Consider the following 24,984-nt stretch of genomic DNA (forward strand, 5'->3'; position numbering starts at 1 on the left):
CTCGTGTGACGTAAATGAAAACTAATTTGATTTGGCCCTGCAAATTATGGATGGAGAAAGTGTCATCAAAAGGACCCTGTTTTTTTTTTAAACTACATATTTCTTTTTTCCTTTGCTGTATAATGCACGTTATGTCAGTGTCTGATTCAAAGTGATTGCAAATGTTCACTGGACGCACTGAAATAATGTTAAATCAAGACAAAGGTGAAAAAGTTCACAATTCTTCATTCTTCTGTTTTTTATTGATTTATTTTATTATACTTTTCTGCCACTTTTTGCTAATAGCAAAGATAAGAACGAAAGACAATTCGTGCAAAACCTATCAAATATATACAACACGCAACACGAGTCCCACTGGCTGTAAGTCCTAATGCCAGCACCTCGGTTACTCTTGAAGAATGCAATCCAGGCAGTACCTGATGTGGAATATTTAACTCGATGGATACTCCTATGAGAGGTTTTCTCAGGATATTAACCAGGTGATTTCCGGAAAGGCTTCCGAGCTTTTGAGAGCTAACGTCACTCTCATCTTCAGGGAATGAAGCTGGAAAGCCTATCCGGAAATCACCTGGTTGATATCCTGAGAAAACCTCATCATCATTCGCCACCAGGAAAGGTTCATGAATTATTTCAGATGCTCCTATGCTTTGACATGGTAACGATGTGACAGGGAGGAAGGTGCTTTGCGAAACCCCCCTCCCTTTCTTCCAGCACTTGTCCACCAGCACTTGTCCAAGGTGTACTATGTGAAAGAGAAGTTGATATTTGTGTGTCTCCACGTAAGTCACCTTTTATTATTCTTCTTTTTAAACAACCATGTCACCCTCTGAATACTGTTTTGTTGTATCTCCACATTTTTGTCAGAAATGAGTAAATGACATTATTGTGTTCTGTATATATTCATGCATAACATTCTGAACAAGCTGTATTCTGTAAATTACCAACATTAATAAAATATTTGTGCAATTCCTGTAGCGTATTCTAAAACCATATGAATTCAACTTCAACAGCTCTCCTGAAGAATTAGTCCAAATGGACATACGACAGAATAGCATTAAATCGACAATATGTCAATCTATCAAAATCAGGAAATTTTACCACACATACACATATTTACAACATGGATAATTAAGAACAAAGGCTGAATAACTAAAAGTATTTTTTTTTTCATCTTTATTGATATGAAAAGAACTACATCTCTTTAATGATTTTTTTTTAAAATTACATTTCTTTATTGATTACAATGCAAAGAACTATACATTTATTCCATTTGAAATGAAACAGCATGAACACACAAAAAAAAGCAAATCTATATTGATAATTTAAAACCATACATGATGAATTTGTAGTCTGGAGCAATTTAGCATTTATATTCAATTACTGAAATGCAAGTTAAAATTCTTTTCATTGTATCTCTGCCTGGCAAACAATCCAAATAACTCAAAATTAAGGGATAATTACAACGAGTAGTGAGAATCCCAGCTTCTTTCAATAATTCTAAACAAAAATTATCCCGACTGCACCAATAATAAAGATTCAGTAAACGAATACCAATTTTGCCAGACTTTTGAAAGATTACAACTAAGTACGTGGTTAATCATCACAAAAAAGCAAACTGAAATAAATACCGTGCACATCCAACACATTGGTTCATTGAAAACATTTCACAACCAATCACGTTCTCTGTATTTAACTTAACTTCAACATGGCTGAAAAAGATAACGATCTAACTAGCACCTGCACCAATCACACAAATATTTTTTCTCTTGAATTTTCTTAATTTTCCAACACCGGTACAATCCAGTACTCCTTTACTAGTTTTGAGAATGTTGTTTCAGGTTCCGAATCCTCTCATCCTACAGAAGATCCTACTCCACCTCAAAGAGCTTCTTCATTTCCAAGTCGAAAGCTCTCTTCAACATAATCGAATGTGTATCCACGAGAAACAACTCTCTCTCGTAGGTGTTCCTCATCTCCACGAAACGTTGGTATATTTCGGGACAATCTTGAAAGGTATACTGCAAAAATACTTGGCAAATTAAAATGAGGCAAAAGATCCGGTGAGGTCTGTGATAATTATGCTAAATCAGTGTAAGAAAGAGGTTGGGTATTTCGTCAAACATCTCTAGGAGAAGCTAAATCTAATAGATCGCTTAACAGACTAACTTTACGATTCTTATAAGAACAAACATGGAATGAAAATTAAATACCGATTAGCATATAAACACATGAATATTTTTGGCTATTATTCTTATATTTTTCTTTTTTACAAGAACTAAGATCAGAAATCAGGATGTTTGATATGATTTATATTTATTTATTTTGTCGTCATAAAAAATCACACTCTCAAACAAAACAGTACCATCAACAATTATAAGTTTCTAATTGTATCTACACTGTTTCACTTCTCAATTAACAAGATAACACATGAAACTATATAATAAATATATAAATAAGGAGTTAATTTCAATACTCATCATCATTATTTTCTGGCTAAGGTTGAATTTAATAAAAAATGCTTCGTTTTTTATTAGATCAATGATATTGAGATAACCAATGTGACAAACAAGAATTGGTGTTAGTAACAACTCAATGTGTGTCTTATGCTTAAAAAAAGATGCAGCCATTACCCTGTAGCCACAATAATCTTCCTAATATATGGTTATACAATATATGTACATGCAATGGAGATGTTACAAGTTTATAAGAAAATTCAACCAACCTCAATTGCACAATAACAGTTAGAGGATTTCGCAGACTGGTGGTTCCCGGCTCTTCTCAGGGCTTCAGCATTACGAGGTAGCTCAGTGCATGAACAGCAGGGCGAGTTCTTCTTGATGGGTGCCATTGTGGTGTGGTGTTAAGTTGCCAAATGATGCAAGGATCTATGGGAGCTGGAACCAGTGTTACTAGAAGAAGTTAAAAAAGAATCCAATGATCAAGTAAACATATTTCTAACTGATAAATAAAAGAGCCTAAGTCACTTGTATGAATTCTACAAGTGCTGTTTTAAAGTTTGAACAAACGCATGTGTAAGACAATAACTTGATTTACATTGCAAATATAGAACCGTAATCTGGTTTTCTTCATCCACTGTTACCTAATACATACTGTGCAGACAAGCATCTAGACTTGCAAACTGAAAACAGTTCTTCGATTGATCAAGATAAGAATGAATACATATTTAGATTAAATTGAACAAAGGGGCACTCATGCCTAGGCCAGGTCTTGAACCTCAAACCTTTTATTGCAAAACCACAAGTAGACAAACTATGTGGGTGTCCTTAACCCTCCATTAGGCACATAGGATACCAGTGCTCCACTTCGATATTCAAATGTGAGATTGCAACACTGAGAAATATACTACACTTGAGTGCTTCAGTGAAGCTGAACTTTCTTTCTAAGTGATCTAATAGTACAAAGTTAACGTCAGTCTCACGCTTGGGGGTCAGTTTTCCCCACATGCCTAAATACGTAACAAGAAAAATATCAAAGCGAGAACAGCCGAACACAGTACATTCAGATGTTATATGGAAGTAGGTTAGTGAGGAACGGGAGGTCACAAAGGCATATGTTAGTGGCAAGTGTACATGAAAGTGACCATGTGACCAAAAGCAACCATGGCACAGCATTGTTGTGTGGTGTGGGGGGGGGGGGGACAAATGTAACTGACGTTCACTTTATTCAATTACATCACTTAAAAAATGTAGCAGAAAATTGCAGCTGATCTTAAGATGAAATACATCAAAATGAATGATGCGTGCAACTTTACACAGTTATTATCATGTTACTATTTATGATAGAAAATCAGACAAGGCATCAACATGAAGACAAACTGTTGAAGTTTAACTCACATGATTCACATTACAAAGTTTCAACGTAGGAACCACGTGTAAATGCAGTAAACGTCCAAACGATAAGCAAGTACACGCTATGCATGAGACAGCAAGTCAAACCTTCCTATCCTTATCACTGGAAATATTGAGAGGGAGCAATACGAAATTAAAGAATGAAAGAGTACACAAACTACCTAATTCCTAAACGCTAAAACATTGGAAATATTAAAATTGGCCTCCCAATTGGTCTAGCAATAGAATTGCTGCCTTCATATCAAGGGGTCCCAGGTTCGATCCCAGTGGAGTAACATTTCATTAAGTCACTCAGATTCCACTACATGGGCTTCCCCTTTGGCATATTGGCAACGTTGTCAACTTGTAATAAGGGGTCCCGAGTTCGATACCCGGTGGAGGCACATTGCACAGTGCTTCGGATCCCACTTTAAACTGTAGGTCCAGTCCTGATTAACCTATCTGTGCATAAACTGGACTTAAAATACAATTCAATTCAATTCCACTAGAAGCTGTAGCTCTCATACCGATTAGCCTCTGTGCATATAATAGACCTTAATACAAATTCAATCAAGTAATCATTGAAATACGGTTGGAATATCAGCAGGCTTGGGCAATTTTCTTGCTTGCAGTCCTAGTCCTACATGTTAATTAATTATAATTTGTGAGGTTAGGAAATAATTTCTGCAGTACCACCATAGTGGACAAACTTGATTCTGTGCAGAAGAATCCAATCAATCTTTGAAGCAAATCTAAAATTATTGATCCAATTCTTTGCAGTATTTATGCACAATATATTCTGAAAAAAAAAAAAAATCTTCAGCAGTTATCTTCACTAATAAAAATGCCCAGTGCAAGAGTTGCAACTATATTCATTGCTTTTATGTCAATGTATTTGTCTCCTAGTGGAAGTGAATTTGTAGTAAAAATGGTAACACTTTGATATTGTCCCAACGGATTTCTTCATTTTTACAGAAGAAACTTCTTACGGATATGAGTTTCTGTAGCATTTAGAAGTTCGTGGAGGTATTTTCTTTCATCGTGGAATGTATTTCACCGGGAATTCATGTATTTTTCAACAGAAATATTTTTCTGACATACAATTGCCATTGCTTTCATTTCCTTCCGCTACGTGAACCAGATGTTGTGTATGTTTGATGACATAAGACCCTATCTGTGTTTCCAACCACACCGTTGTTTTGCAAGAAGATGACAATTTAAACTATGTTTGCCTAACCTAATCTTGCCCCGTGCATGGTTTGTGGGGCTATCCGTGCATGGTTCGTGGGGCTATCTGTGAATGGTTCGTGGGGCTATCTGTGAATGGTTCGTGGGGCTATCTGTGAATGGTTCGTGGGGCTACGCGTGTTGACAATTTTAACTATGTTTGCCGAACCTAACCTAACCTTGCTGTGCATGGATCGTGGGGATTTTTCGGTTGAGAAGGTTGGAAACACTGCATACCCACTGATGATCTACCACGCTAGTCAAGCTGTATCGCAATATTGTCTGTTTCGCAAGCGAAAAAAGGAAGAACAAAAATTACTCCTGATGTCAAAAATTCAAATTATTTTCGTGAAAAAAGCAAAATACCACCTTGAAGAATCTCTCGCAATGCAGAATAGATAAATACGAATGTTAAAAATCACGAAATAAAAGAGTGAAAAATGTTGGGACCATACCGAAGTAGTAATAAATATTATTGTTCCTTGTGAGTGGCACCTCCTAAGTGGACGGGATTTCGGCATCCCCCGCATTTTTAACCCTCAGTTCTGAATTTCAGTCGTTGAACAAGAAAAAGTAAGATATTTCATCATGGGAGAGAAAATGTCATAATTAACGTACTTTCTATTTAAGGGTGGTTTGTTTATTTGATGCCTACTTTATTAAGTTAGTGCCACTTTTCTAATGTTCGAAAAGCTACAATCTTTCACCGCTCCCTACTGTTGTAATTTGAACAGTTTAGAGTTATGGCACACTGAGGCAGAAAGGAACTCAAAATAAAGACCCTTCAGCAGATGCTTGCAATGGTTGAAATATTTAAAATTTTTGAAGTTTATAAGCTTTGTGTTATTGAAATGTTTCCCACCCCCATCAACCACTGCTTACGGCAAAGCAAGTGTTGCCTTCATAACCAAAATGGTAATAAGAGGTTGAATGCTATATCTATTCTGTCCTTTGAGAAAGAACTTGCAAAATCTTTGGATTTAAACAAGGTTGTAGCTGCTCATAAAAACAGACGTACCTTATCGTAGTTTCTTGCTGTGGTTATTTTCTTATTTGAACAAAAAAGTCACATTCTTTACATAGAAATAGTGTTATGTGAGTGAAGTATTTATACATATATCCAGCGAGTTGATGAGTGTATTTCTTATGGTGTATTTTGTTTACCGTTCATATGAATAGTAACTATGTGATACTATTCCTCTCGATAATGGCTTAGGAAAAGAAAACAATACAATTATTGCATTTTATTTGACATAAAAGATTCTTGCCTGTGGAACAAAATGCTATATAACATCTCAGTGATTTCTTTGGATCTGACTGTAAAGTAGGTCACTGGTAAAATGATATACCGTAGTAAAGTATTACATAATTATCTGATATCAGTTTCATAGATCGGAGACTCATTGAAATCGGATATTTTATGTTTTGCATGGTTTGTACTTACCAGTTGTGTATTGCGGAACATAGTTCAAGGTGCAATTTATTATGCTTTTTACACGAAAATAACCACTTTTTCTACTAAAATAACACATTTTTCTAAGTGCTACCAAACGCACGTAACGGTGCGATATCGCTTACTTTGCGAATGATATTGCTTCTTTTGTTTTCGAATATCAGTGTTTTAAACCTTCCTCACCGAAAAATACCTACTATCGCGTTTGTCAGGTATGCAAATTGTACATTATGCACGGGTAGCTGACGGATAGCGCCACGAACCATTCCGATAAGGGGGCCTCCCCGATGGCGCAGTGGTAGCGTCTTTGCCTTGTAATTGAGGGGTCCCGGGTTCGATACCCGGTGGAGGCACAAGTGGTTCGGATCCCACTTCAAACTGTAGGTCCAGTCCCAATTAGCCTTCCTGTGCATAAAGTGGACTTGAAACACCAAATCAATCAATCATTCCGATAAGGTTAGGTTAGGCAAGCATATTAAAAAAAGGGGGGTTGGAAACACTGACATGATTTCCTGGTCAAATAGATACCACGATGAAAGAAAATACCTCGACTAACGTTGTAAACCTTAGAGAAACTCATTTCCGTAAGTAGTTTCTTCTGTAAAAATGAAGAAATATGTCTCCGATGTATGAAACCGTTCCCAAATTACCAATTATCTTTTAGGCGATATTAGTTAGCCCCACGAGAATTTGACTCCGAAATCTGTAGCCCCCCCCCCCCCCGCCCCCCCCCCCACACACACTTATTTTAGGCTGGCGCCGTCACTGCTCCCAGATGACAGGTTTTAAGCGGTCATATTTTATGATAAAATATCTTCGCTATGTGTGCTTTTCGCATGCTGGAACAATTTTTCTATTTAGTAAAACATCGAAATCTGTCAATTAAAACGAAATTCTCGAAGGGTGGTGTACAGTAGGTAAACGCCCCCCTTTCCTCCACAGTAGGACACACACACCTATCAATGATTTATTTTGAAATTTTTTACATTGCTAACGTACTATTCTGCATTGCGGAACATTTATTTAGGTGAAATAATGAATTTCTAACAAAAATAATGTCTATTTCTTACATTAACGAGTACTTACTGTTGTTCCTTATTTCCCACAAACCATCCACGGGTAGCCCCAAAAACCATTGACATTAGCCCAAAAATTCACGATAGCCCCACGAACCATCACGGGGACGAGGTATGCCTACTAGGTTAGGTTAGGTTCCATTAGCACTCCTTTCATTCAATTTAGCATATACGGACAATACGGAGCGTATTGTGCTCTCGTGCAGAAAGCAAATGGCGGCAGCAGCAATAGCGCGTCGGAAATAGATTTTCGTACAAAACCACATGCATTCGCATTAAAATGGATCAAAACTACATTCCCGAACATCACCAACGCTACAGAAAATGATTTGCGTAAGTACTTTCTCCTGTAAATTTGAAGAAATCAGTCTCTGGTATAGTAAAGTGTTACCGTAGTTTCCAGTATTCTAAAGCACTTCTTAATGCTCCTATAAAATTGCGAACAATCATTAAACATTCGAAAACATTACCAATGAAATGCTTAAAACTAACTTACCTGCTGACGGATATGCACACGGCAGGACAGTGCTAATACCTTCTTCTGAGTGACGCCAAAAAGTGAGGTATATCTCAGCTCACAGATCGATTATATATACGAATAGAGTCGCTTGCTTAAAGACAGGATTGTCTTTAGGCGACCAGCAACCGTCTCCATCATTACAGGTGCAGGTCAAGGCAGCCACAGACGTTTTTGAAAACACTTGGTACCATCGTTGCCAACCTCAGACCACGGAAAGACCCAGGGGGGAAAGATTTGTCTATGGCAAAGACCATACGCGCATGGCAAAAGGACAGTATTTTTGTCCTCGCGCTTTTGTTTAAGAATTTCTTATGAATATATTTTATGCCCACACGCACCTGTTTCCAAGATTGGTTATAAATGTTAGTATTAATAGCTTGTATAGCATTATATTCTACTTAATCACGAAGGAAGCTAACAAACTGTCGTTGAAAAACTTCACCTTCACGTAACAGACGAGTGGTGTATTTAAGGTGGAAGGAATCTGAATTGAACTCACCGAAATGTCCTCGAATCGGCAAATTGTGGTTGTAATCACTTGACTTTTCTTAATTTGTCAATTAATTTAATTTAATTAATGTAGGGAATCAGGCATGGGGATGAGTCGTGACAGGGGTGCCCATCCCCCTCCCCCAAGGCCCATGACGCACTTCCCCAAAAAAGGTAGAACATTCCTCCTCCGTTTATACAGAATGAATTACTCAAATTATTTTTGTCAGACAAAATTTGCGGAAAAATATAATAGCAGAGGTGCAACCACTAATTTTTGTCTGGGGGCGGCAAGTACCAAGATAAACGTACCAATAATAATAATAATAACATTAATAATGACTTTATTATTATTACTACTATCAAAGACGTTATTATCCTCATAAATTACGCAAAAACTGGTTAGAAGTCTGTGCTAAAGCATTTGTTTGGAACAAACGATTTAAAATATTTTTTCAACCGCCAATTTCACATTAGCTAATAACGTATTTTTGAATGGCAGAAAATGAATGGTAAATACAATCCGAAGATACATGTGTAACTTTCATGTACAACATATGTTTTACACATATGCCACATGCGGCGACATAGAATAGAAAATACATATTCAACAAGCTAACACTAGTAAATTGTGTACGTATTCAAATCTTCTTCAATACAAATATGCAACACATATTATTTAAATACATCACATTAGATAAAACAAGTGGAATGCGAGCGAAGCGAGCAATAAAATTTTTAGATCCAATTTTTGCAATTGAAAACAATGTTGATTTAATAGGGCGCAAATAATTTCACTGGACGCCATGCATTCTCTCTTTTACAACTTTTTTCTAGATTATTCGGTTTCCATGGCCGACTCCCGCCGCCCCTAGCTACAGCTCTGAATTTGACGAAAACGAGAAAAGCAATAATGCGAGCGAAGCAAGCAAGACAATTTTACAAAATGTATTTTAATATGTATAAAATTTGAAATCGAAGGGGGTAATTGCTCCTCTGTGCCCCCCTGCAGGTCCTTGGTCATCAATGTTTGTACCCCCACTTGCTCCCCTAGAATTGACTTCCGTCGAAGGTTGGGTCTTTGTAAAACACAGACATATTTAAGCAATATATGTTTACTTTAGATACTTTAGTCAACCTTATCCTGTACATGCGAATACCACGCCCCCTCCTCCATTCAAACCGATTCTAAAGGCGTAAGAGGTAGTGTTTCATTTCAACCCTATCGCCGCGAACACCCACAGGTAGGTAGAAAAACTATACATAATGACCAAAACTAAAAATCAATAACAAGTCTATCAAACGATACGACCCCCCCCCCCATTTTTGTGTGAAGATATATAGAATTGGTATAAAATTTTTTCCCCTAAAAAAATTCCCATGACGCAGGCGCGTCATGAACCCCCCCTGTGAGCACCCCTGAGTCGTGATACGATGAAATTGATGAATGGACACTCAAAAACATCCATGCCCAGGCCGAGATTCGAACCCGGGACTCCTGATGGCGTCGTAGCGCGATGTGCTAACCACTCCACCACGGGGGCCGGCAATCATACAATGACGTTTTTCACATCGACCTGAGCATTGATTTTGTTTATTTAAGTTCACACACGGAGAAATACTTTTCATACAAAAGCATACTCCCATTAATAGTCGATGCAGAACGGCGGTTCCTGTCCTTCACTTGTAATATACTGTACTGACTTCTAAGACTTGGACCTTTCATGTTTTATACATGACGTTCACTTTTGTAGTTTTTTTTTTTTTTTTTTTTTTGTTTTATCTGAAACAAATAGGATCCGAAACCCCTTGACAAAGTGACGAAATTACCGCTACGTCATCGGGGAGGCCCTCGTTCAAAATTAAGTTTAAAGAGCAACACATTTATCACTTCTAGATGATTCACAAAGCACTTCTTCAACATTATTTAGTGACATGGATGTAGATTCAGCATCATTTGAGAGCACACAAGGGGATGCGAAATCAATACCGGGAAGAACGTTCGCAATAACGCCGCCAGAATGCGACCAAACATTTTCCAATGGCGTGGAATTTTCACAATTCTCGCGAGTCACTACGCGACTTCTTGAAAAAAATAGAATAAAAAAATGCAAAATTGAAGTTTGCGGTCGCTTGTTTAGACATATCGACGGATCTCAAACGACACTTGATTGAATTTGTGTTTTAAGTTCACGTTAGTGTATAAGTAAGGCTAATCGGGACTGGACCTACAGTTTAAAGTGGAATCCGAAGCACCATGTGCCTCCACCGGGTATCGAATCCGAGACCCATTGATTACAAGGCAACGATGCTGCCACTGCGCCATTGGGGAGGCCAGCAACATCTGTAGTTCTTGAAATAATTGTTTGCTAGATTTCGCTAATGTAACAGTTACTTAGCAAAATCAATAGTCCTGGACGCTATTTTTATGGGATTTTTGTTTTTATTCTACCCACACCCAAAAGTTAGGTTCCAACTTACGCCCATACGCTATGCACTGAAGCAACAAATTTTAAGTCCTTTTTCTCGCCAAAGAGGAAAAGTACGTTCTCCTTTTAGCTGCTGTGTTGTAAGCATCAGCAACGTAGCTTATCCTTTTAATATTAAGAAGAAAATAATTTCTTCATAAGATATGAGCTCCAATCACTATTTTAAACCTTCGTTTTTAGAAGTCATTCAAGACAAATATGGTTATTGTTTCTTTGAGTTGGTGTTTTAAGTCCACTTTATGCACAGTAAGGCTAATCGGGAATGGACCTACAGTTTAAAGTGGGATCCGGACCTCTGTGCCATGTGCCTCCAAATGATGGTTATTGAGGGTAATTTATTTTGAAGGGTTATAATCACTTACCACTTTGTGTTCTCGCGACTTCTTTACTGCTTTCATTTTGTTTTTTATTTTATACAAAAATCGAGTAGCTGTAGCCCATTCAGCCCTCTTCTGCTTACATCATTGCTTTGAATCTCTGCGTGCAGATTGCTAGTGCCAAATTAATTCAAACAGGCTTAGCTACATTATACTAGGGTTGGCATGACTGAGCTTTGGGAGGAAACAACACGCGTGCATGACCTCACTTATCGGACAAGACTCAAACAACATTTTGTTCAAGCCCCGCCTTACATCCTCTGACGTCGTATAAAATCATTTTCGTTGTTAGGCTAGGCTTCTTAGATTTACGTCTCTTAGCATAAATAATACCTTCCTGGTCAAGTCACGACAAATTTCGGTGTATTTATGTTAGGACTAAACCTAACAACGAAGGTTTTCCGCATTGTGTCACAAGACGAAGGGCTGGGCTTAACCCAAAAGTTGTTTGAGTTTTGTGCGATCAGTAATACACCAATATAATACCGCAAACGACACGACTGGATTTAGGCGACCGGTTCGTTACTAAAAGAATCTGTTACAAAAAACCACGACTGTCTTTAAGCGGCCGGTCGTTAAAAGTCATGACTGGCTTTAAGCGACCCCGTCTATATAAGCAATCTGCGAGCTAATGAATCCCTCAGTTCGTTGGCGTCACCCAGCAGAAGTTTTTCACACTGGTCATATCGAAGGAAACCGAAATAGCACTTGTAATCTGTGCATATCAGCAGGTAAGTCGTTTTGAGAGACATCATTATTTTGTTTTAAATATAAAAAGTGACTTGCCATCTAAGGTTTTGCTGGGTTTTTTAAACATAAAAAGTGACTTGCCATCTAATGTTTTGCTGGTTTGTTTTTGGGGGCATTTGACCCACTGTACCCCCGTCGAAAAGCACGTCGATTTTTTTTAATCGACAGATTTCTATGTTTTACGTAATATAAAACTGGTTCCAGAGCTCGGGAAACAAAAATAACCGAGATCTTTGATCTCAAAGTACTACAAACTTGCAATCCCAGTACTTTCGTCGCATTTCATTAATCGAAACCGGTTGTAACACACAGAAAATTTATGTGAGCCCAAAATCTAGCACGCCTAATCCAACTATGTAAATCAGTAAAAATCAGTTAACTTCTCGGCTAGAGTATAGTTTATGTCCTCCTTGCCCGTTTACAAAACCGTGCTAGCACACAGCAGCGCTCCGCCATCGTAGGGTAAGTAAGTTTTTCTTTTTACACTTATTGTCACTAACCATTCACGGGAACGAGATATGCCTACGAGATTAGGTTAGGCCTGTTAGGTTAGGTTCCATTAGCACTCATTTCACCCCTAAATATGTGCTTCATCATCAAAAAAAGTCCTCAGCACGTTCAATCACGCATATCCGGACAACATCTGTTTTTCTCGATTTTCTCCTCCAGGAAATTGTTCCTCGCCTTGGGATTTAGTTTGTTGAATTCCTTATACAATAACCTTTCCAACGATATATGACACGTATTCCTTATGAAAATGACGTAAACTAGACTCTTACCTTCCCCGGACAGATTTCTTCATTTTTACAGAAGAAACTACTTACGGTAATAAGTTCCTGTAGCATTGTCTAACATCTGGAAGGTGTTTTGTGTGATGTAATGGATTTCTTCAAATTTAAAAGTTTGGGGCTCATTTGGGGGCAGGTGACTCCGGCCAATTTCTAACATGCCTTTAACAGGGAGTCTATAGAGAAAGCGGAGCGGAGGCGGGGCCACGTTAGCAGTTGGGGGCGGTAGGTCAATTACCCCAGGGGCGGAGTCTGGAATCGGTGGAAAATTTGGACTCAAAAATTTCAAACTAAAATAATTTATTTCTTTAAATTTCCCACCGATTCCAGGACGAAAAACGTTAATACACCTTAAAGAATGTTCCGCGAAGCAGATAGGTAAGTACAAATGTCAAAAATTGACAAAACGAAGAAGTTATATGTGTCCGGGGAATATCAGATTTTTACCCCTTACGACAACTACAACAGTGGTCCAAACATCAACTGGAACTATCTATCATCATCCGCCATTGTCGTCAACACTGCACTCCAGTTAAGACTGCCCCAGCGAAATCATCAGTTCAGCAAGTTCAACACAAGTAAGTTTGTGATTTTTAATATATATAATTTATAATAGGCATGAGTTTACAATACCGGACCACTCTCCAATTTCTATAAAATTTTGCCTACTTACTAATTTCGGTGTCCTGATGACGTATCTGTAGTTCATATTTGGCAGTCACGTTAAAATTGTACATTTACGTTTAGAACATATAAAATAACCTTGCAATATACCAGGGTGATTGTCCATACACAGCAATTCGGAACCATCTTTCTTTACGCACAACAATCTTGCTGATGTCAGACGAGGAATGCCTACGGGGTTAGGTTAGGCCTGTTAGGTTAGGTTCCATTAGCATAAGTACAAAGAAAAATTAATACCTTGTCTTGCCTGTTGATTTCTTCATGTTGGGAAAATGGCATCTTCCGTGGAGGTATTGTTCTTATGGTAGGGTTACATTACGTTAAGAAAACATAGTTTATTTCTAGATTTCCATACTTGACCGCAAATTATTACATGCAGATTCGTGATTAGGAGTTCACAATTAGTGAGTAGGTGAAATTTCATAGAAATTGGAGAGTGGACCAGTATTGTAATCTTGTTCCTTATAATATTATAACAATGCGTAATAGGATAATATTTATGAATATGTGATACATATGGCAGAATACTATGTTGTCGTATGTCCATCTGCACTGGCTTTGCAGGAGAGCTGATTAAAGTTTGATGTATGTGCATTTTTAATACGCTACAAGATTTGCGGAAACGTTTTATTAATGTTCATAATCTACACCAACAACTTGACTGACAGACACGTTGCTTCGGAATGTGACATATTAACCTGTAAAGAACCCGATAACGTCATCAACTGATCTCCGACAAAAAGTGGAGATTCGACAAGACAGCTTTCACTCGGTGACATAGCTCCCTGCAAGCAGTACGTAAATAAAGTAGTTTTATTAGAATCTTCATATTATTCACAAATAATACTAATTTGGTAATGCGAGAAATGACATGTAATAAAGGAACGAGTTTACAATGCCGGACCACTCTCAAATTTCTATGAAATTTTGCCTACTCACTAATTGTGAACTCCTAATCACGAATCTGAATGTAATAATTGGCGGTCAAGTATGGAAATCTAGAAAAAAAACAAAATAAACTATGTTTTCTTAACGTAACGTAACCCTACCATAAGAACAATAATTCCACGGAAGACGCCATTGTCCCAACATGAAGAAATCAACAGGCAAGACAAGGTATAGTCTCTTAGCTAAAATATTAATTTTTCTTTGTATTTATGCTAATGGAACCTAACCTTGTAGGCATTCCTCGTCTGACGTCAGCAAGATTGTTGTGCGTAATGGGAGACCATTAGCGAATTGCAAAAGAAAGATTGTTCCGAATTGCTGTCTGTAGACAATCACCGTGATAAATCGCAAGGTTATTTTCCAAGTTCTACACGTAAATGTACAATTTTAACAAGTGACCGCCAAATATGAACTACAGATGCGTCATCATGACACCGACATTAGTAAGTAGGTGAAATTTTATAGAAATTGGAGAGTGGTCCGGTATTGTAAACTCATGCCTGTAATAAATTATGAGTGTGTTTCCAAAATATCCATATTAACATGGGTTTTATCTTTATAATGATACTGAATGATGCATTGATAAATGTGAAAAATAACACCTCACTGATGGCCAATGACTTACTTAGAGGGTGGACACCGTAAATGTTTGGTAGGAAGGCACTGGGCCTCACGGGCTGTTATGTCACAAATTGTTGTTATTACTCTGCAAATTAAATTCATCTGAGAAAAGTTAACGAGACCTACAGTGCAAATGATACACACTTTGTGTTTACTCAATTTATGTGGTGCATAACATCCATACTAGACTTTAATGTTATACAAAATTAATAAAAAAATATGATACTGCTGAACATTTGTTTTTATGCAATGTATCTGTAGTGAACTTTTCTCTGGTCTGCTCTGTATGGCTGGAATAGTCACATATTAAAATAATTTTTGGGTGACCATCTTAATCCACTACGAAGCCAGAGGCAAGAGGTTCAAACCATGGTTAAGACATGGGTGTACCATTGTGTTTGTCCCAACATCATTCATCCTCGTCTTTGCGATTAATCCGAGGGGTAGAAAAGTTACGTAAATTATCCGAAATAAAAAGGAAAACATGAAGAGTCTTCCTCACCTCAATGGAGGTCCGTCTCGTTCTCGTCTTCACAAGTCCTGCTCTAGTCTTGGTTTTCAAAAGATTGTTTATGCACCATCCCTTTAGCTACAGTGATTTGCTAGGGGTTGTGTGAATAATAATTACCATTGACGATCTGTGGTAGTGCTGTTTTATTATTTTAGGCCCCTCCTTTGAAACTCTGCTGGTGGCGAACCAAATAAGTGGTTAAATTGTGGTCTTGCTACAAAAGGTTTCAGTTTCAAGCTTCGGCGTAGGTATGAGTGCCCCTTCATTCAATTGAGTCTTATTACTTATTCATTGTCATCTTGATTAATCGAAGAACTCAAATGTTCAGTTTGAAACTCTAAAGGCTTGGCTACATAGTAATGATTGAGTGATGGAGTTGGTGTTTTAAGTCCACTTTATGCACAGTAAGGCTAAGGAGGACTGGACATACAGTTTAAAGTGTGATCCGAACCACTATGTGCCTCCACAGGGTTTCGAACTTGGTACCGGCTACATAGTATGTAGTAGGTAATAGTAGATGACGGAGGCCATATTACTGTTCTATATTTCCAATGTAAATCAAGTTATTGTCTTAAACATGTTCCTGTTCATATTTTAAAAAAGCACTTTGAAAGCTCATATATGTGTGACTTCGATCCTTTTATTTATCAGTAGGGCTTGGAAGTTGATGATCTAAAAATATAAGAAATGACCTAAAAATTATTTTCGCTCTTAAAATTAAAGCTAATTTTTTTTCATAAATTACAACAGAGTAGTTGAATAATCAGAACCTGTTGTTTGGTGTTTTATTTTAAGTGTTGGAGGAAAAATAAATGTACCACAATTATTTAATCCATTGCCAAACTTTCAGTTAAAAATAATATTGTTCATTTCCATTGACCATATAGCGAACTTTCTCTATATCAGAAATTTAAATACATAAATTATGCTAGTAAATACATTTAAAATTGACAAATGAACAGGGGAAAAGAAAAATAAGCCTCACAAATGAAGAAAAATGCAATATGGATGGCAAAAATTACTGAGAAATGACCTAAAAGCCAAAAAGGCTGAAAAGTGCAAAATAAAACCAATGTTTTCTGGTTCTAACTGAAGGGAAACAGACTGATATCAGCTTTAGCATTGTTTTCAAGGCTCAGAAAAGAAAAAATCATCAACTTCCAGACCCTATTTATCAGTTCCAAGTGTATTTACTCTATCATTGATTTTTTTAACACAGGTTCCAGCTCCCATACATCCTATCATTTGGCAAATTAACACCACACCACAATGGCACCCATCGAGAGGAACTCTCCTTCCTTACCACGCATTGCCAAAGGACAGCGGAGGACATCGTGCCGCCAGCCCGTGGTTTACGAACTCTGTCCCAGATGTAAATTTACGGTAGGTTGAATTTTGTTACAAACTTGAATCATCTTCATTGCATGTACTGTAGCTTATAACCAGATATTAGGAAGATTATTGTGGCTACAGGGGAATGGCTGCATGGTTTTACAACACAATAAACACATTGTATTACAAAACAAAGAAAGCACATCAAGTTGTTATTGACGTCAGATCATTGATCTAATAACAATACATTTAGAGGCATCTTTTTTTTACTAAATTCAACGTTAGCCAGAGGTTGATGCTGACAATCGGCAAATCTTGATATTTATTTTAAAAAATAATTTATTTTTTTTTATTTAAATCTGATTTTTTATTTAAATTGATTTTATTTTTTAAAAAATGGACATGCTTAACATTGATTGTATGGTTTTTGGCACCATACATATAGATAGGTTTCTTATAGTAAACGACCCTGTAAAATATTTGAACAGTTTGATTAAAGCAAATAAAAAATTATATCTAAATATACATTTGTCTATTTCTGACACTGTACCTACTATGGAAATGTTCGTTGAGTGTGTTAATGAAACTAATAATTCCATTAACTTTTCTTCCTGTGAAAATAAAACATTCTGGGTGTACTCTAAAATATTAACTTAAATTATATTGATAGTCTTTTGGAGATTTTTTTTATTGGTAGTTTGAAAAATATCAACTGCCATGTTTATTTACAGTTTAATGATAATTACACTATTTATGGTTTAACATGATTAGTATTTTGCATATGTTTCTGCACAAAATGTTTGCTATTTTTCCATGTAAAAATGATTGAATTTTAAATGAAGAGAAATGCATGTTTACGTTTCCTTTCGTATGAGCTTCACACCATCAGTACATGCATTTTATTTCCTTATCTTAGAGCCTAATAAACCCCATTAAATGATTGCAGGATTAATGTTCTTTCACCAAAAGTGATTCTCATATCTACAAAATCCTTATGTACATTATTCTATAAATTATTTATAAAGTGATTTTAATCAGTGATTTTTTTTAAAAAAAATCGTTACTTTAAATCAATCCACTTGCTGACAAGTGTTGACATTAATTTCTCATTCCTTTATTTATTACATAGTTGCATGTGTTACCTTGTTGAGAATTGAAACAGTGTAGTTACAATCTAAGAACTGTGTAACTGTTGATGGTGCTCTTTTGTTTGCAAGTGTGATTTTTTATGACAAATTAACTAAACTCAAATCGAAAAAATAAATTAGGTCAAACATACTGGTTTCTGAACTTCCTAGTTCCTCCAAGGAAGAAAGATGTGAGTGTAATAGCCAAAAATATTCATGCATGTTTATACTGTTCGCTGTTTAATTTTCATTCCGTGTTTTTTATCATAAGAATTCGAAAGTTGGTCTGTTAAGTGATCTATTACATTTAGCTTTTCATAGAGATGTTTCCCGAAATACTCAACCTCTTCCTTTCACTGAATTAGCTTAAGTATCACAAACCTTGCCCGATCATCAGCCTCGTTTTAATTTTCCAAGTGTTTTTGCAGCGTATATTTCAAGCTTATCCTGAAAAAGAGAAACGCTTCTGGGTTATCAAGAAAAAGTATCACGAAGACAAGCTTCGCCTCGTACAACGCCAGAATAAGGCTACGGAAAATTTTCGCTTGGAGATGGAGAAATTCTGTGAGATTGTTGTGCAGACGACAGATTGTGGAACAGAAGAGGGAAAGGAAGCCAGAGCAAATGTGATAAAGCGATTGAAGGAGTATAGGTCTGGATTGCGCCAGAAGGAATGTTTGTGTCATTAGTGTAGGTTGTAAAGTTAGATCTTTTTATTTTCCAACAGTTTTGAAGATAAATTAGGAATGTTAATTCAGAGAACTTGATTGGTTGGCATGCTTGTGACAGATAGTATGATGTTATTTTTCATTTCATTTCTTAGTTGTTTGCATTTTAATCAGAATAAAGAAATGTATTTTTTATATATATAAAATCATTGGAATAGAGAGATGTAGTTCTTTTCATTTCAGTTTGAATAAAAAAAAATATTGTAGTTCTTCAGCCTTGGCTCTTAATTATCCATGTTGTTTTAAATATGTGAAGGTGTGATAACAGTTTACTGATTGTGATAGTTTCACACATGATAGTTTAAGCAGAATAGTAAGGTGCAGGCCTGTACCTAAGGGGTCATTGAAATATTTTAATGTGAACCTACAAAAATGAGATAGACAATTTTTCATATTTTGCAACAACTTCGGTTTTGTTGTTACATAAATAAATGGTATTGAATTAATTGTTTCTGGAGGGAGGCAGGCTCTAGAAGTCTGCAGTTTGCAATGTTTGGTAATTAGTTTCATAACCATTGATGAAAGGCTACCAGATGTCCCGAATTAGTCGGGACAGTTCATTCTTTTTAATCCCTTTGCCAACTTCTTTTGCACTGTAGTCATGATGGGGAAAATGTTTTTTTGTTGGTTAACTCATACTCAGACCAGTTCTTTGGTATAAAAATCATTGGCAGTGGCGGCGATTATAGGAGCAGTTGCCCCTCCCATTATTGCCACTTTTTGCTTCCGCACTAAGACTTGTCTACCAAGAGAAAGTAAACCGTCCCTTATGAAATATTTTGTCGAATATAACACATGTATAATTTAATACGCAAATGCTTGTAAAATGATGCGGAAATTGAAGAAAAGTATTGTGAAAAAATAATTGAAGGGCTCGGGTGTAAAACATGGTAAGTGACATTTTGGTCATTTTGGAGTTACAATGTGCATCGTTTAGTCCATCGTAAATGGAGTCGAATCCTACTCTAAGTGTTTCATTTCGTCAACAGATGACAGAGCTAGACGTGTTGAAAGTTATGGTATCTACCAGTTGTTTCGTGTAAAGTATGGTAAGTAGCAAAGATGGTGGTGAAACGGCTGTTACTGGATTGCAACGTGTCTCAGAATGTTTGTGAGTATATAGGCAACAGTAAAGATGAGAACGAGTTAGAAAGTGTATATGGTTCCCATAATGACCCGGAATATGTACCACCGACTAAGAATGAGGAGAATGAAGAGGTTGGCAATCAAAAATGCGACTAAAGCTGTGCATGGCCACGTACATTCTATTTCATGTAAAACGTGGTATCTACTGTAGATACCATTGTTTACATGCATCAGTGTTCATAATGGCAGTTTCGAATTAAATGTTACTCTCATACCTGGATGTGAACTGCGAACTAGTAGAGAAGCACATATTTTCTTCTACTAGATATAAATAACTGTAGTCGCATAGAAATTCATTGTGATTTTTAATTGGGTATTCACATTTAAGGCTGCTTTAAGGCGAAGAGGGACAATTTCCCCTAGGTCTTTCTCGCTGGGGCAGCTGCTGATCACTGTTGCCAACTTCGCTCTTTTGGAGCCAGATCTGGCTCTTTCGTGCACTCGTTTGACTGTGAACTGTGGCACCTGCCCTCTGCCCCACTATGATGCCACCACTGGCTCCGGCCCATAAATACCAACTTTTGCCATGAGTGTACATTTTGCACGTGACGTGATATTCGTATAGCTATAGGCTGCGTCACCCACCTCTTCTTTCCTCCCCATGTATTTTTATATATAGCGCTGTGGCTAAGATGAAGATGACAATTTTGTTATCCGGGAACCCTTTATTTTCGATTTTATATTAACATCATTGGATTATTGAGATGGGTGATGCCGCCAAATCTAGGCGGTGAAAACTAAGAATAAATTGCCATCACTTTAAAGCTAACGGTAATAGCAGCACTCCCACCCCTCTGACAACTAAAATTACCCTAGTAGGCACTTTATGCAGCAATTGTTAATCTAGCTCCTTGAAAGTCCTCTTTAGCTATATTAATGGTGAAATTTAGCTCTATTCTGCACATCAGGTTTGGCAACACTGCCAGGATGGCCGTAGGAGGCAAGGAGAAATGCACTAGGCTTATGGGACCATTATTTTATTCGTTCTCTCGGGAATATCAAACATCCGATGACGTAGAAAAGTACATGGACGGAAAAAGGACACGTTGAACTATGTCATAGTAGTAGGAAAAGTCGAAACTCCCATTTGATGAGCCGTAACTTGAAGTTGATGTCCCATAAGGAATACATGGGATTCGGTAAATACTAATTCATATTTTTCAAAAATCGTATAAGGCTTAATAATCAACTTAGGAAACCACTTCCACTTGCCACATGGGGAGAAATTCATACTCTTAATTTCTGGCGGAGATCTTTTTAGTAGCATTGCTCATTCCGACGATATTAGAATAAATGCATGCGTTACCCCCACACCCCCTATACGCCTTCATGGCGTGGTGCTATGCACAGGGGAACACTTTACCTTTTTTTTTGCATGCCTGGTGCGTAATTGTCCCTCTTCGCCTTACGATACCGTGCCTTACAAGCAAAGTAGAAAATGTATTATACTTAAGGAATATGTAATTTGATCTGAATCATATCAATTATTTGGAACAGTTTAGTTTATTTATAAAATATTTCTTTCATAAATCTGTCATGTGCATTTTAAAAGTTATAATATTTTTATGGTGGACCTAATAACGTATTTGTAATTTAAGTAACTTTCGTATTTATGTGTGAATTGATGAAAGCAAATTATTTTATTGTTGATATTGCAAATATGTCTTCTTCTTGGTTCGAAATTATAACTATTTTAATCCTAAGAGCTAAATATCTGTGAAAATTATTAAAAACTTAAGCCCTGTGTATATTTGAAATCATTCTTTACAAACATGTCAAGTTAAAGAAAAATACAACAGAAAGTTACAAGGTCTTCGCTGCCATTAGGGGTGTGTAGGGGGCAGCACGCACATTAATGAGCAATTGCACATTCCAATATCTACCGGTATCGTGGGTATTTCTTGTTGGCCGAGTCTGCTGCCACGTAATTCGTCTGCTAAGAGGATGTTACAAATCTTAAGAACATATTAAGACGAGAGAAATGCAAGTTTATGATTAGTGGGAATGAATTTACAGGTAATTTAGAACCTTTTTCTTTAGAAAGCATTTAGCGATATTATTTTAATGCTAATAGATCTTAACCTAACTACGAGAGCATTTAGGTTTATTATTAGAAGAATGCTGAGGGAGCTAATCTTAAAATATTTTTGTGAAAGTAATCGCTACAACTTTACAGTATGTGTTACAGACGTAATTGCATACATAGCATGATGAAATCACGATAAAACAAAGAACGAGTCTACTGCCACGCGCATCTTTTTTGAGGTTCCAGCAGAAAAAGAACGTGGCAGCAGACACTGCCTTTGCAGATTTTTGCGAGGTGGAAGATCTCCATCGTTGCCAGTCCTCTTCTTTTTGGCATCTTCGCTGTCATTAGGGGTGTGAGGGGAAGATTTTTTTGGGTCGGGACGGAAATTTTTTAAATCCAGATATTCCCTGCATTCGGGATGTGAAAAATTAGCCATTTCCGGACTAAGTCGGGAAATTTTCCGGAAAGGAAGTGATAGAAATTTCCCGAACAATTTCCGATAATTTTCACACACTTCATTTTAAAACGACCATTTGGCATTTCTCGACTGCTTATAATAACGAAAAGTCGGGAAATATTTTCCCGAATTCGGGATCGGAACGGGAAATTTTTTCCCCGATATCCGGGTCCCAACTTTTCGGGATCCCGCACACAGCATTTACATCATTTGAGGGATGTGCGGGATTCCGAAAAGTCGGGACTGGGATCGCGAAAAAAAAATTCCTGTCCCGATCCAGACTTTTCGGGATCCCGAGCAGTCGAGAAATACCGAATGGTCATTTTAAATAGTCGTTCTTTGTGTACAAGAAATGAGAAAACAATCAACTAAGGTGAAAATGATGTGTACATTTCGAGATTTTCAGATATTCGGGAAATTTTAAACATTTCCCGTCCCCATCCCGTCCCGACCCAGAAAATTTGGTCCCGCACACCCCTAATTATTATATAAAGATTTTTTTTCTTTTACCTGGAATCCTAAAATTTATTGTCTTCCAATTTTCAAATTATACATCTGCATTTAAACAGCATTACATTATTATATACACATTAAACAAATGTCACCTGGAATCGTAAAATATATTGTCTTCCAATTTTCAGTTTCACGTTGCTTAATGTTTCTACGAATGCGGAAAGAGGAGAAAATAAGCTTGCATAAATAGAATTTTTGAATAAATATCAGTGGCGGCTGGCCAAGTGCAACAAGTGCAGATGTTTTCACCTAATTTTCAAATTAATATTGACATTTTTCATTTGCTTGTTAAATTAAACTATTTCTCAGCAGAACGTACGCGATAATACTCAAATTACGCCGCTCTGCGCTACGCACGTGAGTTCGTCGAAGAGCAAACCTCGCCAGGGTGCGGAAGACTTAGCCGGTTGTCATGGCAACGGTGACGTCACCTAGCGTTGGCCCGTAGCCGACGAAAAAGACCGGCCCCGAAACACAACCGTGACGTCAGCAAGTGAGTCTTGTAGTAGGAAATATGGCGCGTGTAGTTTCAAATGCCAGGAATTCAGTATCTCATTAATTCATTTCTTCAGTAGTAATAAGGTAAGTTATTTGTATTTTGATATTTTTTACGTATTCTTAAAGCATCATAGAGCATTAACATTTATGTAATTGTAGAAAATTCAAACATGTTGAAATTATATATTTGTAGAAAAAGCCAACACGTTGGCTACCACGTTATTTCACGTTTGGCCCTAGAATGTGTTGTAAATATTTAAAGAAATGTTGTTAATATTTAAAGAAATATTTTCTCTACCTAGTTGGAACACATTCCAAAATGACAATTACGAGTGTAAACGATAATTCCCCCAGTTATCGATATTTTTGTACTCCTAAGAAATGCATTTAGGGTACACACTGTATGACAGAGATAGATCGTGGTTTGTGTAAAAATTTAGTAGTCCTACATGACACAAAAATGCTCTATAGCTACTGTGAATTTTATGCAATTGCACTACGTGTTTTCATTTATATTAGTGAATTTTTTTAGTAAGTTTGTGTTTAATATATCTAAAGTCTGTGAAAATATACATTACATGGCTAGGCATAAAATGATCACATCTACTCTGTTCCATAATGGTCCACCCCAGAAAATTACATATTTGATAATTCTTTAATGTATCAAGAAATGTGTCTCCGATGTATGAAACTGTTACCCTTTAATGTTGTTGTTCAGCAATAGTTTACAACTGTTCATGGAAATATAAACATTTGTTACAATTTGTCATTACTCAAGACTAAAATTAACATGTGATGGATTCCATGTCAAATCATGCAGGCCATGACACCCACTGATTCAGACTTGTATCTGTTCAAGGTATGAACACATGCAAATATTTTATTCACAGTCCTCATAGTTACTGAGAAACAGGAGGCTAAAGTTTCAGAATTTTGCACATATCAGCCATTGCCGAGGTCATAGCAGCAAAATGCAGTGCTTAACATGAGAAGTCATATCTTAGTGAAATCGACTTCTCGCTAAGACATTTTTTCTGAAGTCCATAGATATGTGTGTATGTATTTCATAAAAAAAGTCCCCAAGATTCCTTTGCTGCGAGTGTCAATATATATTGTATAGCATATAGTGTTTATCTATTGTCTTTTCGGAGTGACTTTCATCACCAGGTGGTGAAGCTAGCTTTTGAGCTATTTTCACCAGATTTTAAATTGCCCATGTGCATGATCTACGGTACTAATTTACTATAATTCAAACAGAATTTTACACAAGAAACTACTTACCGTAATAAGTTCCTGTAGCATTGTCTAACATCTGGAAGGTGTTTTCGGTCATGTTTGAATGTATCATAGTGGAAATAATTTTTTTTTTAGCT

At 36.8% G+C, this 24,984-nt stretch overlaps 1 protein-coding gene and 1 long non-coding RNA gene across 2 annotated transcripts; one reads left to right on the plus strand and one right to left on the minus strand.

Annotated features, from left to right (window-relative positions):
• Positions 1-1,169: 1,169 nt before the first annotated feature.
• On the minus strand, positions 1,170-8,279 carry LOC146001830 (uncharacterized). The gene is made up of 3 exons (XR_014443610.1): positions 8,101-8,279; positions 2,723-2,909; positions 1,170-2,018 (listed from the first exon to the last, which is right to left on the minus strand). It is a non-coding gene; the product is annotated as an uncharacterized LOC146001830 (long non-coding RNA).
• A 3,696-nt stretch (positions 8,280-11,975) lies between these two features.
• LOC146001831 (uncharacterized) lies at positions 11,976-19,176 on the plus strand. Its single transcript, XM_083139522.1, has 3 exons — positions 11,976-12,210; positions 17,001-17,164; positions 18,669-19,176. The coding sequence occupies exons 2-3, from the start codon at positions 17,051-17,053 to the stop codon at positions 18,927-18,929; spliced, it is 375 nt and encodes a 124-aa protein (XP_082995648.1). The 5' UTR covers positions 11,976-12,210; positions 17,001-17,050; the 3' UTR covers positions 18,930-19,176.
• Positions 19,177-24,984: the final 5,808 nt, after the last annotated feature.

The sequence above is a fragment of the Lepisma saccharinum genome, chromosome 18 (genome assembly GCF_977018435.1).
Source record: "Lepisma saccharinum chromosome 18, izLepSacc3.1, whole genome shotgun sequence".
Lineage (NCBI taxonomy): Eukaryota > Metazoa > Arthropoda > Insecta > Zygentoma > Lepismatidae > Lepisma > Lepisma saccharinum.